Genomic DNA, 15,659 nt, shown 5'->3' with positions numbered 1-15,659 from the left:
GGTTCTGCAGGTGGGGACCACAGACCACTTCTCAGTACCTTTCTGCTTTCTGGCTGATGTTTTGGTCACTTTTGAATGTTGGTGGTGCTTTCACACTCGTGGTAGCATGAGACAGACTCTACAACCCACACAAGTAGCTCAGGTAGTGCAGCTCATCCAGGATGGCACATCAATGCGAGCTGTGGCAAGAAGGTTTGCTGTGTCTGTCAGCATAGTGTCCAGAGGCTGGAGGTGCTACCAGGAGACAGGCCAGTACACCAGGAGACGTGGAGGAGGCCGTAGGCGGGCAACAACCCAGCAGCAGGACCGCTACCTCTGCCTTTGTGCAAGGAGGAACAGGAGGAGCACTGCCAGAGCCCTGCAAAATGACCTCCAGCAGGCCACAAATGTGCATGTGTCTGCACAAACGGTTAGAAACCGACTCCATGAGGATGGTATGAGGGCCCGATGACCACAGATGGTGGTTGTGCTCACAGCCCAACACTGTGCAGGACGCTTGGCGTTTGCCAGAGGACACCAGGATTGGCAAATTCACCACTGGCGCCCTGTGCTCTTCACAGATGAAAGCAGGTTCACACTGAGCACAAGTGACAGAGTCTGGAGACACCGTGGAGAGCGATCTGCTGCCTGCAACATCCTTCAGCATGACCAGTTTGGCAGTGGGTCAGTAATGGTGTGGGGTGGCATTTCTTTGGAGGGCCGCACAGCCCTCCATGTGCTCGCCAGAGGTAGCCTGACTGCCATTAGGTACCGAGATGAAATCCTCAGACCCCTTGTGAGACCATATGCTGGTGCGGTTGGCCCTGGTACCTCATGTGGCTGGAGTGTGTCAGCAGTTCCTGCAAGATGAAGGCATTGAAGCTATGGACTGGCCCGCCCGATCCCCAGACCTGAATCCGATTGAGCACATCTAAGACATCATGTCTCGCTCCATCCACCAACGCCACGTTGCACCACAGACTGTCCAGGAGTTGGCGGATGCTTTAGTCCAGGTCTGGGAGGAGATCCCTCAGGAGACCATCTGCCACCTCATCAGGAGCATGCCCAGGCATTGTAGGGAGATCATACAGGCACATGGAGGCCACACACAATACTGAGCCTCATTTTGACTTGTTTTAAGGACATTACATCAAAGTTGGATCAGCCTGTAGTGTGTTTTTCCACTTTAATTTTGTGTGTGACTCCAAATCCAGGCCTCCAATGGTTAATAAATTTGATTTTGTTGTCGGCACATTCAACTTTGTACAGAACAAAGTATTCAAAGAGAATATTTCATTCATTCAGATCTAGGATGTGTTATTTGAGTGTTCCCTTTATTTTTTTGAGCAGTGTGTGAGTGTGTGTGTGTGTGTATATATATATATATATATATATATATATATATATATATATATATATATATATATATATATATATATATATATATATATATATATAAATAAAAATACACACATATATGCACACACACACACACACACATTTATTTGGTGAGTTTAACGTATTGGAAAAAGCTAAAACATAAAATATGCTATGTGTCAGAAATTCTGCACAGGTCACATTTTAGGTTTTATTTTTCCCCAATTTGTTAAATTTAGCAAATAAACTAACCAAATATAGGTATTTGACCAGGGGCATATAAACCTCTACATATGACTATTTAATAACAGTGAAATGAGACAGTTTCAGGTCTAGACAGAGGTAAAAAAATCTCATAGTTTACAGTGTGATGATAATGCATATAGGTAGCATCATGCTAATGGCTAATTCATGTAAATTCCATTAGTTGTTAGCTGCATTAACCTAAGACACGTGTTTCAGAAAAGCAAGTTTGGACAGCTGAGTGGTCACACCTGTTCAGGATGAGTGTCCACCACCTTTTGGCAGATTTTTAGGAGCTTTTCTCTGTCGCTGACAAGCCCCAGGTCCAGCTCCTTCACCAGCTGCTCCACAGCCTTTTCTGGAGCTTTCCACATTTCTTGGAAGACCTGTAATAAATACATACTTATTTATCAAATCTTGGTCCTCTCTCCCCTTAACACCCTCAAAATAGGCTTTGAATCCTGAAGTCTGCTCAACCATTCAAATAAGGTCTCAGTTTTGCTCATATCTTAAAATTTCTAGTGTCTCCATAAATGAGAAGGGTCCAAGTGCACCGCTGCAGTACTGCACTCTCAGATCCACACTCAGCTCTAGATACCATTTTAAATAGTAGTCAAGAGGCTCCCCTACTCCCTACAGGAAACGATGGATTCTGCACACAAAGAGTGCTATAAATGTTTGACTTTCTATTCAACATAATGCAGTGTTTGGGTGTAGAAGCCATGATTTTATGACCTACACAATGCACTACATAGGGATTAGGAAGCAATCTGAGATTCAGCCTATGTGATTGTGATACAAAACACTACATCTGCGGCATGGTTGAGCATTGGCTGGAAGATGGAGAGTCAAACTGTGTGAATGAGTGGCTAATCAGTGATAATTAACACCAATTTTTACACATAATTACACTCTGGTACTGAAATTTTACCATAAATACACAATTATAAATACGTTCTCCCATCTAATAAGAGCAGTGTAGTAGAAGTCCAATCCGCAGTTTACCCCCGCACTCATGAGAGATGCGGAGGGAGTTGAAAGTTTAGGGTATAAAGTTGCGGTGCTGTGGTTCTGCAGTTAGGTACTACTGCCATAAACAGCAATTAATTATTTATTTCCTCCATCTGCTACAGATTCCTCTACTTTCACTGCCCACCAATCATTTCCCAAACTACCCACAGAAGAGGTTTAATTTCACATTTGTACAATAACAATCCCATTTCCAAAAACGTTTGCACACTTGCACATCATTGCGTTCTGTTTTTATCTGCCTTTTGCACAATAAGTTAAACCCTGCTTTTTATAGAAAACAGTACAATGACAACATAGCAAATGTTGAAACTGAAAAACGCTCGTCTCAAAAGCAATAACATTTCTCAGTTTCAACATTTGATATGTTGTCTTTGATCTGCTTTCAATTAAATATAGGGTTTAAATTTCACAGATAACAGCAGTAGTTTTCAGAAACAAAGACTGAAATGGGAAGCAGAACTAAATAAGAAAACTTATTTTGAAAATCAAACAAGTCCCCTTCTTTCAACTTCTGGCTTGAAGAAAATGTTTTCTTAAAGGTAGAGAAAATTAATCAGTTTGTGTATCTACAGACCATTTTAATCCTTAAAAGGCTAAATCTTTCAACGAATACTTTGAGGCCCTGTCGCGTTGAGACAGTCTCTGATCAGTTTTCAATGTCCCTGTTTGTCCTGATTCATGAAATCCTTCTGTAATAGTTTGATGTCTCTGGTAGGCCTGTAATTATGATGATTTTAGCTGATAATTACTTGCTACTTAAATAATTGCAATTAACAGTTTAGTTGACTTTTCTTGTTAATTGTATGCAGCTATTAAATTACAAGCCTGAAGTGGCCAAATTACCTGATTAGCCAGCTTAGTTTTTAAGCCGTTGGCATTGATTTTACGGACATGAAATAAAACACTACGCTTGTATGTTATAGGCATACAAACAAACGTACACAGATGCCTCAGTGACACAGATGTGTAGAATCAGGCAAAGTGAGAAAGCTTTAAAAGCTTTTTTAAGAAAGCTTTGTTAATATATAAAATGTTTCAGCACCAGTCAGAAGTTAGAATTTTCTAATGTGGTAAACACTTAGCAAGCGCAGTAGGAAAAAAGCACACAAATTCCAATCTGAGCTTTCACATTAAGGTTGCATGGCCATGACTCCGATACATATCTAGGACAACATATGAAAGTGGCTCAGGTCAGATTTAAAAGATCAAACTTGTATGTCCACACAGCCCTGAAAACATCAGATCTGAGTCACATTTGTGCTACTTTAATCTGGTAATGTGAATGTAGCCTTAGTCTCTAGATGTATGTAGTATTTTCATTTTTTTAATTAACTAATTTGTTTGTTCGTTTTATTTATTTATTTATTCATTCATTCTTCTTTTGTATGCATGTATGATTAGTCTCTGCTGTTCTAATATGTCCATATTTCAGTTTAATAAATACATACATATGCAATACAAAAAAAAAATGTATCCATATATTTTATAGTTAAATTGATTGTATGGGAAAATCCATGTTTAAGTGGTGATTTATAAAAAGTGAATTTGACACAAAACAAAATGTGTACAGTTTCCAACCTCACGTACAAAAGGAACAGTCTGAGTGTGCTTTCAAGATACGCCATTCATGAATAAATGCAGAGAGCTCATCTTAATAATAAATTTGGAATGAAATTCAAGTATACAATTACGATTCTGTAGGAATCGATTCAGGTAACCACAGTTTGATTCGGTTTTTTTTGTTCGATTCAGCATTAAAGTAGAAGAAATAAAAAAGTAGAACAATCAGAGAATTTATTTTATCATTATTTATTTTTAATTTTACTGATTTTTATTACATTCATCTAATGCACGCATAGTACGATATATTATACACGTAGTAATAGATATATCTAAGCAAGTGACAACATCTTAAGTATACTCAATATATCTTGAATTTTGAATACTATTAGAATTGTTGTATAATATTTGTTTATACTTATATTATTACTTATTATTATTAAAGTTGAGGCAGCTGAATCACCGCCATCTGATCAATGCAGTTTTTCCTCCAATGTACATAATTGCACACACAGGCGAGGTGAGCTGATTTGCATTAAAGAGCGTTTAAATAAATTACACTGTTTTGTACTTGTAGGAGCCTCCCTGAGGTTCAGCATTCTGCTGGCAGCAGGCAGAATGTCAGTGGGTGCTGTAGTGTTGAATATGGAAACAAGATTAGTGAAGCATTCCCTTTCTGACTCACCACTTTGGCAGCGGAGGAGGAGATGTGCCCAGATTCCAGAACGTTTAGCAGATCCGCCAGGGCTTCAGGAGAAACAGGGCTGAGAAAGAAAGAGGGGGAAGGAGGTGAGAAACAAAAAAATGTAAATACATACACAATAAGTTGTTATTTAAACATGCAGCTACACTCTATTTTATGAGAAACGCCTAAGAATCACCTTCACTTTATAGGCCTACAGTTACCTCATCTGTTACTGTACAGTTTCTGAGCCCTCCTCTCTATCCATTTATCAGTGGAAAAAGACCACCACTGGTACCACTGCTGTATCCTGATATTATTTGGTATACAGTTAGAGATTGTAGCCCATCTAATGATGCACAGTGTTAGCCATCCTCTAGTTCTTCATCAGTGGTCACTTTGTGACCACAGAGCAACTGTTGGCCAGATATTTTAGCAAAACTATATCTTAGCAAGCAGAAACATCTTAAATCTAGTTAATAGATGTAATATTTCTCATTAGGAGATTGTTGTAAGAAAATAATATGATTATTTAACTTATTTTTTGACACTTTCACTTATTTAAAATACTTTTACTGGTAGATAATATTACTTGATTTTAGCATTATTTATTTACATAAGCAAAACTATATTACTTGGTTCCCAAACCAAGTAAAATTATCTGCCAACAGAATAAGATATTCTTGCAATTGAAAATTATTTTAAACAAGTAAAACATTTAGAAATAGGTTAAATAATGTTATATCATTCACAACTGTCTCAAAGTTAGATATTAGGCATATTGACTAAATTTAAAACTTTACACTTACTGTAATTTTTTGCCTTAAGAACTCTGGGTATATTATAATTTACATTTACATAATTTTACTGCACTAAATACAGTTAAACAGGGCTAATTATGCTCTGTTTGTAATAAAACATGCAGTCAGTCATTTTCAGTCAGTGTTCAGCATCCACAACATCCACAATACACTCAGAAATGCATTTTGTTTATCACAATGAAATTGATCACAATAACAATAAAATATCTTCATAGTAACCACCTCTACACTGAGGTGTAAAAACTAGTATATGGTATATATACTAGTAGTAAAATGTATATGGGTACTGGAGTACTAGGTTAGCAATTCGAGGTGCCACTATTTCAATACTGAAATACAGACATTTTATGTTTGAATAGTACTGTAAGATACAAAAAAGGCATACAAGCCTCGCTCTATGTTATGCATATACATTTGAGGGAGGAACACACTGAAATATGAGTGGAGATTTTGGAAGTGAGTCTTTATTCTAAATATTCAACTCAATGTACTCAAATTTGAACAACTATCAGTAGCTGGCAGCAAATTAGCAGCAGCATCTCCAAGTCCATGTTAAGAGATTTCCTTTACCAGCAGCAGCAGATACAGCAGCTAAATGGTAACGTGAGCCTCAAACAAGCTGAAAGAATAATTAACATTTATATTACCTGCAGTAAATATCAAAATAACTGTTTAAACATCAAATAACACTGTTTAAACTCTCAAGAACACTATGTAAACATCAGCTTCATTTATTTACTTTTGAGTCAAACTGCCATTATAAGTAATACTTCATACATATTTTGCAAGTTCTGAATGTAAGTACAAAGGAACAAGTGTGAGAAATACCAGGTATAATTCAGCTTTTAATGATTCAGCATTTTAGTAAATACATGCACATGTGATCCAGAAGCACACAGTAGGTTAGAGTAATTACTGTATTACTTTATTCCAGGACAGTAATTAATTTTATATTAAGTGATATGTTAACACTTACGGCATTTATCAGACACTTTTATCCAGAGCAATTTAAATTTTGATCATTTTACACAGATAGGCAAAGGTAGTGTTAGGAGTCTTGCTCAAGGACTCTTATTGGTACAGCATAGAGCGTTTGCCCAAAATGGTATAAATTACAGTACTGGAAAAAAGGTACTTGTACTGAGGTACAATTCAGTTACCCTAAACTTGTTACCTGAACCTGTAATCTACTCTTCTCATAAAAGGTGTTTATTTGCTAATGCAGAAACATGCATTTTTCACATTAGTTACTCTGTACATATTTCTTCTTGCAGAGTATGCACCAAGTTGTAATTGTAAGTACTACATATTTAACAGTAAATTATGTTTAAGTACTGCCATACAGACCTGGAACATATTATGCACATGCAATGTAGGTACCAGATATTTTTTTTTACATATTACATATTTTGCATGCCAAAGCAAACAAATGCATCCTCAAAACCCAGATAACCAAACTCAAAATTATTTTTGGACATATTCTTAGAAGAACCAATTAACTGGAAAGACCATAATGCTTGGAAAAGCTAAAGTTAAAACAGGACACAGAACAACCAGCAATAAGATGAATGGATACAATCCATTTAGAAGTCTGACGAGCCAAATAAAAGACAGGATATTCTGGAGACAGACTATTTCTATAGTCACAAGGAGTCAGAACTAACTTGATGGCACTTAACAGTAATATTTAACATACCATAAAATAAAGTGCTACCCAAATGTTCAATTCTCGTGCCTCGTGTTCGTATTTAAGCACATTCTGGGTGTGTGTGCACTCATAAGTACATATTGCCCTTGGTGGATATGGAGAGGGTAAGGAAAAAGTCTAAGTAGGATTGTTTGGACCCAGGAGAACTCATTACTTTATGCTACTTTAGCTGCAGCATGGCTGGCCAACTCTCCTCCAGGCTCCCTTTTTTTTTAATCCCTACTTACTCAGTGTCAATGAGGACTGTAAAAACATGGAGGTGATCATCAAGTTGGTCTTGGATCAGTGATCTTGAGTACAGACATACACTTGCATACAGCCTTAGGCAACAAGCAAAAACAACCTCAATTTGTTGTTATTTACCACCAGTGGCTGTATAACACAGACTCTTTCTGTTGTTATGAGCGGTTCTGTTTCAGTTAAAAAAAAAAAAAAAAAAAAAAAAATTGACACCAAACGTTTCATCACTGCGCAATTTAAGAGCCAATTAGCAAACTGCCGATTTCGCACTGGGGGTCTTGGCCGTGATAGCATCTATGTGATCTTTCTCAGAGCTGTAGGAGTCAGTGCTGCTCATTATTACCTCTGAAAAAAGAAGGGAAGAGAGGATGGAATACAGAGAAAATTGTGAAGGAAAAAGGAGGGAAAGAGGAGGCAAAAGTTCATGTAGGAGGCAAGAGAGAGAAATGGGAGAGAAACTGAGCAGCAAAAGCCTTGTGTGTTTTCCTCTTTTTCCTAAAACATTTCTTTTTCCTGCACATTGGTCATTCATTACCTTTTTCTAGAAGTCAACAACTGAACTTTGTTGTTGAAACATGCTCCCCCTACCCCTACACAGGAGGTCTCAGAGCATTTTGGTGATGCTCCTTCTCCAGACAGTGCTGCTGCGTAGTTATCAATGACTCACCTCTGAGCAAGCTTCAGACTCTGCTGGTTCAGATTACCCAGAAGCTCCTTCATCACCCAGCCAATCACTTTCCTTGGCTCTGCTTTTGTGTTCCTGACCACACGCTCAAAATATTCCGTCAGGCCATCCTCATTCTGAAACACAGGTAAAATAGTCATACAGCTGCTTTAAATCTCTAAACATACTAGCCAAACAGAAATATAGTGTCTTGTGCATGCAGTGAGCACTTAAATAAAACTAATCTAGTTTTGGAGGCTCTATTTAAAGTTAGCAGTCTTCTTTATATCTAAAAGATATTTGGGAATGACAACTGTATGAGCTATAAAAGTACAGCATCATTTATTATTAAATAATTCAAAGTAGTTGCTGAATCATTTATCATAGCTCATACGTAATAGTTAAATAATATGTCTAATGAGTAATAACGGAATAATAATCTTAGTGTTATTGTTTGAGAGTGAGTAGTTACTGCCCCCTTATGGACAAAAATTACATTTAAACAGAAAAAATAACCCAAATGATGTTTTTTCCATCAGCCTACATAATACCACTTAATACAGTATATGACTCAGTTAGCGCTGTGAAAGTGTGGGTGTGAAAGTCATCATTGCTGTATAATTGGTTCTAATGAAGGCTACTGTACTGCCATAATAAACCTGAGAAATAGTTGTTGTTACAGCAACTAATTGCCTGTTGTACTTTTTATGCCTACTGTACTTTTTTTATAGGTATTCAACTTTTTTTTTTTAAAGGAAAGAATTCAAAATTAATTTTTCTACATTTTTCTTTCCATCTCTCTTTCTCTCTCACCACTAGTGTAAAGCTGTGTTCAGGCAGTATCTTGTATTGATCCACCATTCTTGCCCGTCTCACTCCTGGCAGCTCTGGCAGCTCAGCCTTTAGCCTGTCAATCATCACCACCTGGGTGGGATTGACACCAGCAGGCACTGAGGCCTCATCCTCATAAACAAACAGAGGGGGAAGGTTTGGCTCTGGCATAAACCTGAGCGAGGGATTGAGAGACACACATTAAAAGGTTTGTATTCAGGGAAAGAAATCTATAATTTTAGAGATACACCTAATGATTTGCAATGGAGAAGACCTGAAAAAGATGATGTCTAATAACCCCTTCGCCGCTGTCCATCACTCTCTCCGCCCCCACCACCTCACTGCCCATCACTCTCCCCACCACTCCAACTTGTATATACACAACATCACTTGGACACCATAGCTTTGCACTCTCTCCTGCTCTCTGTTCCTCTCTTTCCGTCTCTCCTGTAACTCCCATCATCGTGCTCTTTCACTCACCTGTAGTCCTGCAGTCCCTCTTTATCTCTCATTGGAATTGTGGTTCTGTTAAAGAGGAGAGAGGAAGAAGAGAATAAACTCAATATGGATCATAACAACTCATGACAGAGCTTCATCTACACTATATTTATTTACTTAATATATACATTTAACATGAACAGAATAAACATTATTATCATAAAAAGGTTAAAGTGACCTGACAATGACTATGCATATGTTTTTCTCCTTTTCTTTTACATTTATTTTTGTTCCAATCAACCATTCTACCTGAATGTGGCCTTTGTTATTTTTGACCCTTACCCAGACTTGCTGTCAAAAGCTCTTGTCTCATTTACAATGATTCCACCATTTTCTAGAACCTTTTTCTGCCTCTGGATCTCATAGTCTGTAAAACATCAACAGAAGAACAGCATTCTTACATTCTGTAAACTTTTCCATAAAACAAAATGAAAACAAAAAAAATTTAAAATATCACAGTCACTGTTATACAGTTTCTCATTAGGCTTAATGAATAGCTGGCTATAAATGCAGGTATTGTAATATAAACTGAGTCTGTTCTACAGTTTCTCATTAGGCTGAATGAATAACCGGCACTAAATGTAGGTCTTGTGATATAAACTGAGTGTGTCCTGGATGCTCATTAGGGTGAATGGGATTTTCTTACCTATGGCTCTTGCTACATATCGAGCACTGTTAATGTTCTTCACTTCGGTTCTCACACCCAATGGCTCTCCAGGACAATGAACAGAAACATTAGCATCAACTCTTAGCTGACCCTCTTCAGACAGAGTGATGGAGAAAGAGAGAGAGAAGAAAAAAGAAAGTAGGAGTGAGAAAATGAAAAAGAGGAAAAAAGGAAATGGGGGGGGGGGGTGAGAATGAGAATGTAAATAAACGTGCTGAAATCACTGGTTTGTTTCAGCTGTCCAAAATTCTCCAAAACTTGTGCACGACTGTGCATAAATTTGAATGAGAATGACTTTATTTGCATAAGGTAGGTGAATAATGCAGCGTCCCGATGCAGCCTGCACTCTGGTGAAAATCTTTCACTGCTTCGTTCAAGCCAAATAAACAATTTGCTGTATTTTGCTTCGGGGGCCTTTTGATTAAACTGGAACGCTCGTATTTTTCATTATGGGGAGACAGCAGTTCAGCAGGGCCATGACAAGCTGTGACTAGATGAAGAAGAAACCAATTATGTTTTTTCTTAAGACTCCAACATGATCTGTTTCGAAATGGACCACAATTTACTCCAATATTAAGGCTGCATTTCACACCCTGCTGTAATTAGACATCTGGATCTGCCTAGGCCATTCAGCTTCAGTGCTTTAAACAAAGAGTGAAACATTTTTCTTAATCTCTATCTGGAGCATGAGTTTACCACAGGCAATCATTTCAACCGGTTCCCCTGAACTTACAAAATAACAGAAAACCTGTTAAAGCAAACATAAAATACAAGCAATTTTTAGCAATCTTTTATTTAAAATTGTGAACATGGTGAAAAAGCAGTCTATCACTGTATTTCTGGAGGAAAGAGGGATTTTCAGAAGTGGCTAACTGGTTGCATTAATAAATACTTTTTTATATAGTTGACTTCTTTATTTATTAAAAACTATTTTTGTTATCTGATGGCATATTCTTATTTTTCTGACAGATCTTTGTCCTCTTACTTATGCTGCAGTTATCAATTCTAGCTCAGTTGAGATGTTCAGTCTCTTTGGGAATAACATGCTTGTATGCAGCTTTTTGATCACACCTACAATTTAACAATTATCGAAAAATAAGCATTATTTCCAATATGAAATGAATGGTGGAATTATGTTGGGCATATTTGTGCTCCCCAATAATGCATCGACACTATCAATATCCCCCCAATCTTGTGAAATACTATAGAAGCTGCCTAGCAACATCCCAGAAACCACCAGAAATACCACAGCAATCACCTGGGATACAATAGCAACACACTAGAATACTATATCAAACATCTAGCAGCACCCTAGCAAACAGGAATACTAGCGACAATGTGGAATACCATACCACCTAGCAACCATCTGGAAAAACAAAACAATTACCAAGCAACAAATTGGCAATCACCCTGGATACAGTACCAACCACTTAGCAACAACCTACAAACCATCTGGGATACCATCGCAACCTCCTGGACTACCACAGAAACTGTAGCAACGCCACATAAACCACCTTCAGAAAATAAAGGATCTCTGTTGTGTTCCAATTATGTAGAAAATTTTGAATAAACAAATGGGATTCATGTGAAGATATTTTTATACTATGACATTACATTCAGGATTTTCATAGCATTTTAGTAATAAATTATAGTGTAATGGTATAAAATACATTTTCAAAAAATGTAAGGTCTACCTTCAGTCATATGCAAAACTTTGAACACACCTGGTCAAATGACATGTTTTGTTGGTGTTCCAAGTGAAAATAAGTTAACACATCGTCTACAGCAGCAGTTCTCAAACGTTTTTAGTCTAGGGCCAACTTTATGGATAATCAGTGCCATTGTAGACCCCCTTGCCCCCTTTTAACTTCTCATGGGCCATGTTTTACCAGAACCCTGTCTATTTTGCTATGGTTTTCCCCAGCTATCACTGACACGCACATACCCTGGCCTTGTTCTATAACACTACAGATTACACATTAGGTGGGCACTGGATAGCCGTAAATGTATATTACGTTTTAATACTGTAATGACATAATCTTTGCACAGACTGCATTTTATGTTTCCCTCCTTTAATTTGGAGTCAGCAGATAAATAGTAGTTGTGCATTAACATATACTGAAGTGTGTTCTCTGTAGACAATGTGTTAACTTATTCTCACTTAGAAGATACATACATACAAATACATGGAATTAGACCAGGGGCATATAAACTTTAACATAAAACTGTACCTTATTTATTTGTATACTCTATACCTCAGAACACCACATGTATAGCACTTTGGCCCTCAAGACAAAAAAGCTAGGCACCCCTGCTGTAGTCCTCTATGAATAATCAGTCCTGCTGTTAGCTGTGTATTCTTGGGCTGTGCTTCACTCTCAACCTTGCAGTGAACTGACATGCGTAAAACCTCCAGCAACATTGGTATGTCTAAATAAACTTGTCTATATGTCTAAAATGTCTAAATAAATTAAAATAAACTTGTAACAGCACCACATACACACAGACACACACACACACACTACTATGTCACTGTCACTGCTGGGCTGAGAATGGACCACCACCCTAATTATATAAGGACAACAGTGGTGGTCACCCCGTTTCCAATGATGGGTGGGGTAGAGACAATGTGTAAAAGTGTCAGAGACTGACCAGACATGTTCCCCTGACAGGTGCCCAGCGTCTGCAGGATCAGCTGAAGCTCTCTAACAGCAGCAGCAGCTTCATCACCACAACTCATATCAGCCTCCATCACCAACTCCATCAGACCCACTCCTAGAGAGAGAAAGAGAGAGACACAGAGAAAACAGTGTGTGTGTGTGTGTGTGTGTGTGTGTGTGTGAGAGTGTGTGTGTGTGTGTGTGTGTGTGTGTGTGTGTGTGTGTGTGTGTGTGTGTGTGAGAGAGAGAGACAGAGAACACAGAGAAAGTACAGATAGAAATAACGAAGAGAGAGTACACAGGAAGTGAAAATGAAGAGAGAAAGTGAGAGAGAGAGAGGGAGTACACAGAAATAGAGATAACAGGGAGAAAAGTGGAGAAAGAAGAAGAAAAAAGAAAAAGAGCAGAGAAAGGAGAAAGAAAAAATTTATGAAACGGAAAAGTAACAAAGAAAGAGAGGATGAGAGAGAGACAGAGAAAATAAGACAGTGTTGTTTAATTAAATTCAGCTCTTTGCTCTGTAAGTGGTGTTTAAAGCTGTAGGGATTAAAGTGGCTGATTCTGTTCCTTCATTATATTCTGACCTCTCCTGACCACCACGGTTAAACTATCAGGCCGTACCTGCTCTGTTGAGGTCTATGAGCGTCTGGCTGCGCTGGTCGTCATGGAGACTCTTCCCGCTGTCCTGCTCTAGCTGGATCTGTTTGATCCTCACACACCTGCTCAACACCTGGTTCCTCTTCCTCCCTCCAAAATAGCTGTAGATGAGTGACCCATTTACTGCAATGGGCAGTCTCTGCTGGGTGATCTGATAACCTGCCTGAGGGTAAGTGATAAGTGATAAGTGATACTTTTTTGATCCCACAACCGGGGAAATTCCACCTCCGCATTTAACCCATCCGTGAAGTGAAACACCACATACACACTAGTGAACACACACACTAGGGGGCAGTGAGCACACACTTGCCCAGAGCGGTGGGCAGCCCTATCCACGGCGCCCAGGGAGCAGTTGGGGGTTAGGTGTCTTGCTCAAGGACACCTCAGTCATGGACTGTCGGCCCTGGGTATCGAACCGGCAACCTTCCGGTCACAGGGCCAGATCCCTAACCTCCAGCCCTCGACTGCCCCCAAAATGCACACACAAACGCACAAACATTGTGCAAATAATGTAAGCTGTTAAAGGGATGCAGTCATATGGACCTATAGCAATAGGCGATAACAGGAACTCCAGTGAGTCTAAACACTTTGTACTAGAAGCCAATGGGCAAAGATATTTATTTATTCCATTTACATAGTGTCTTTCTAATGAAGAAGTTTGCTTTACAAAGAAAAAGTTTACTTATAAAAGAAGCTACAGGCAGTTGATGTAGTGCCTTTTACATAGCTGAAGTTACTTCACTTATAATACAATTAGTTATTTAATTCATTTATTCATTCTATTTATATAGTGTTTTCCTCCTACCCAAGGTCGCTTTACAAAGAAAAAGTTGCTTCACTTACAAGAAAAGTCAGTGGGCAACTGCTGTGATCAGTAAAGCCAGCAAGCAAGCAAAGTTTATTTATATAGCGCTTTTTACAAGAGGTGTTGTCACAAAGCAGCCTTACAGAACAATCAGTATTACAGAAAGAAAGAAAAGAAAAATCCAGGTCCAAGCCCCCATGAGCAAGCCAGCGGCAACAGTGGCAAGGAAAAACTCCCTAGAAGAGGCAGAAACCTTGAGAGGAACTAAGACTCAGAAGGGGAACCCACACTCCTCTGGTCAACACCAGATAGCAAACATTGTTACTACGAAGTATTATGGAACAAAGGTGGAGGGGGGGGGGGGTTGATTGGGTAGAAAGCAGTGGCTAATTTGATTCTTATGATTATGCAGCAACAGCTGTGGTCAAGCCCATGGCTGGTGAGCAGTGGCACCCGATCAGGGCAGAAGGGCCAACAGCATCAGACGCACAGGGTGGGCAGCTGTTCAAATCAACACAGAAAAGACAGAGTCAGTTCTGTAAAGAGTGGCTGACCACAGATTACAGTATAACAGAGCAGCAGAGACGGTCAGGTCTAGATCTGACAGGGAAGACTAATTACCAAAGGCTTGACTATACAAGTTTTTAGCCAAAACTTAAAAACTGAGGCTGTGTCTGAGTCCCAAACATTAACAGGAAGATTATTCCAGAGCTGGGGGGCTTTGTATGAGAAAGCTCTCCCCCCTGATGTAACTTTATTAATTCTAGGTACCAGTAGTAAGCCAGCACCTTGTGATCCAAGTAGGCGTGATGGTTCATAGTAGGAAAGAAGTTCACTCAGGTACTGAGGGGCAAGTCCGTTTAGAGCTTTATAGGCCAATAATAGAATTTTATAATCAATGCGAAATTTAACTGGTAACCAGTGCAGGGTTGATAAAACTGGGCTAATATGGTCAAACTTTCTGGTTCTTGTGAGGACTCTGGCTGCAGCGTTCTGAACTAGCTGAAGCTTGTTGAGGCTTATGCTGGGACACCCAGAGAGCAGGGTATTACAGTAATCAAGCCTTGAAGTATATAAATAAAAGCATGAACTAGTTTTTCTACATCCTGTAGAGATAATGCATTTCTTTTTTTTATCAATATTGTGGAGATGCAGGAAGGCTGTCGAAGTAATATTAGTTATATGTGCATTGAAGGACAGATCAGGGTCTATCACGACACCAAGATTTTTAACAG

The 15,659-nt window shown here is 38.8% G+C and overlaps 1 protein-coding gene across 1 annotated transcript in view; it reads right to left on the bottom strand.

Annotated features, from left to right (window-relative positions):
• The window catches only part of gatb (glutamyl-tRNA(Gln) amidotransferase, subunit B), a 29,116-nt gene that overhangs the window by 2,592 nt on the left and 10,865 nt on the right, over positions 1-15,659 (bottom strand). The window contains exons 4-12 of the mRNA XM_017713535.2: positions 13,584-13,782; positions 12,955-13,077; positions 10,282-10,395; positions 9,918-10,002; positions 9,618-9,662; positions 9,120-9,312; positions 8,310-8,443; positions 4,877-4,955; positions 1,851-1,985 (exon numbers count right to left, since the gene is read on the bottom strand). Coding sequence (XP_017569024.1) covers positions 1,851-1,985; positions 4,877-4,955; positions 8,310-8,443; positions 9,120-9,312; positions 9,618-9,662; positions 9,918-10,002; positions 10,282-10,395; positions 12,955-13,077; positions 13,584-13,782 — 1,107 coding nt within the window. The remainder of the gene's footprint in view (positions 1-1,850; positions 1,986-4,876; positions 4,956-8,309; positions 8,444-9,119; positions 9,313-9,617; positions 9,663-9,917; positions 10,003-10,281; positions 10,396-12,954; positions 13,078-13,583; positions 13,783-15,659) is intronic.

This window comes from Pygocentrus nattereri, chromosome 22, assembly GCF_015220715.1.
Source record: "Pygocentrus nattereri isolate fPygNat1 chromosome 22, fPygNat1.pri, whole genome shotgun sequence".
Lineage (NCBI taxonomy): Eukaryota > Metazoa > Chordata > Actinopteri > Characiformes > Serrasalmidae > Pygocentrus > Pygocentrus nattereri.
Note: the sequence above shows the minus strand (reverse complement) of the source record. Positions and strands in the feature narration are given on the sequence as shown.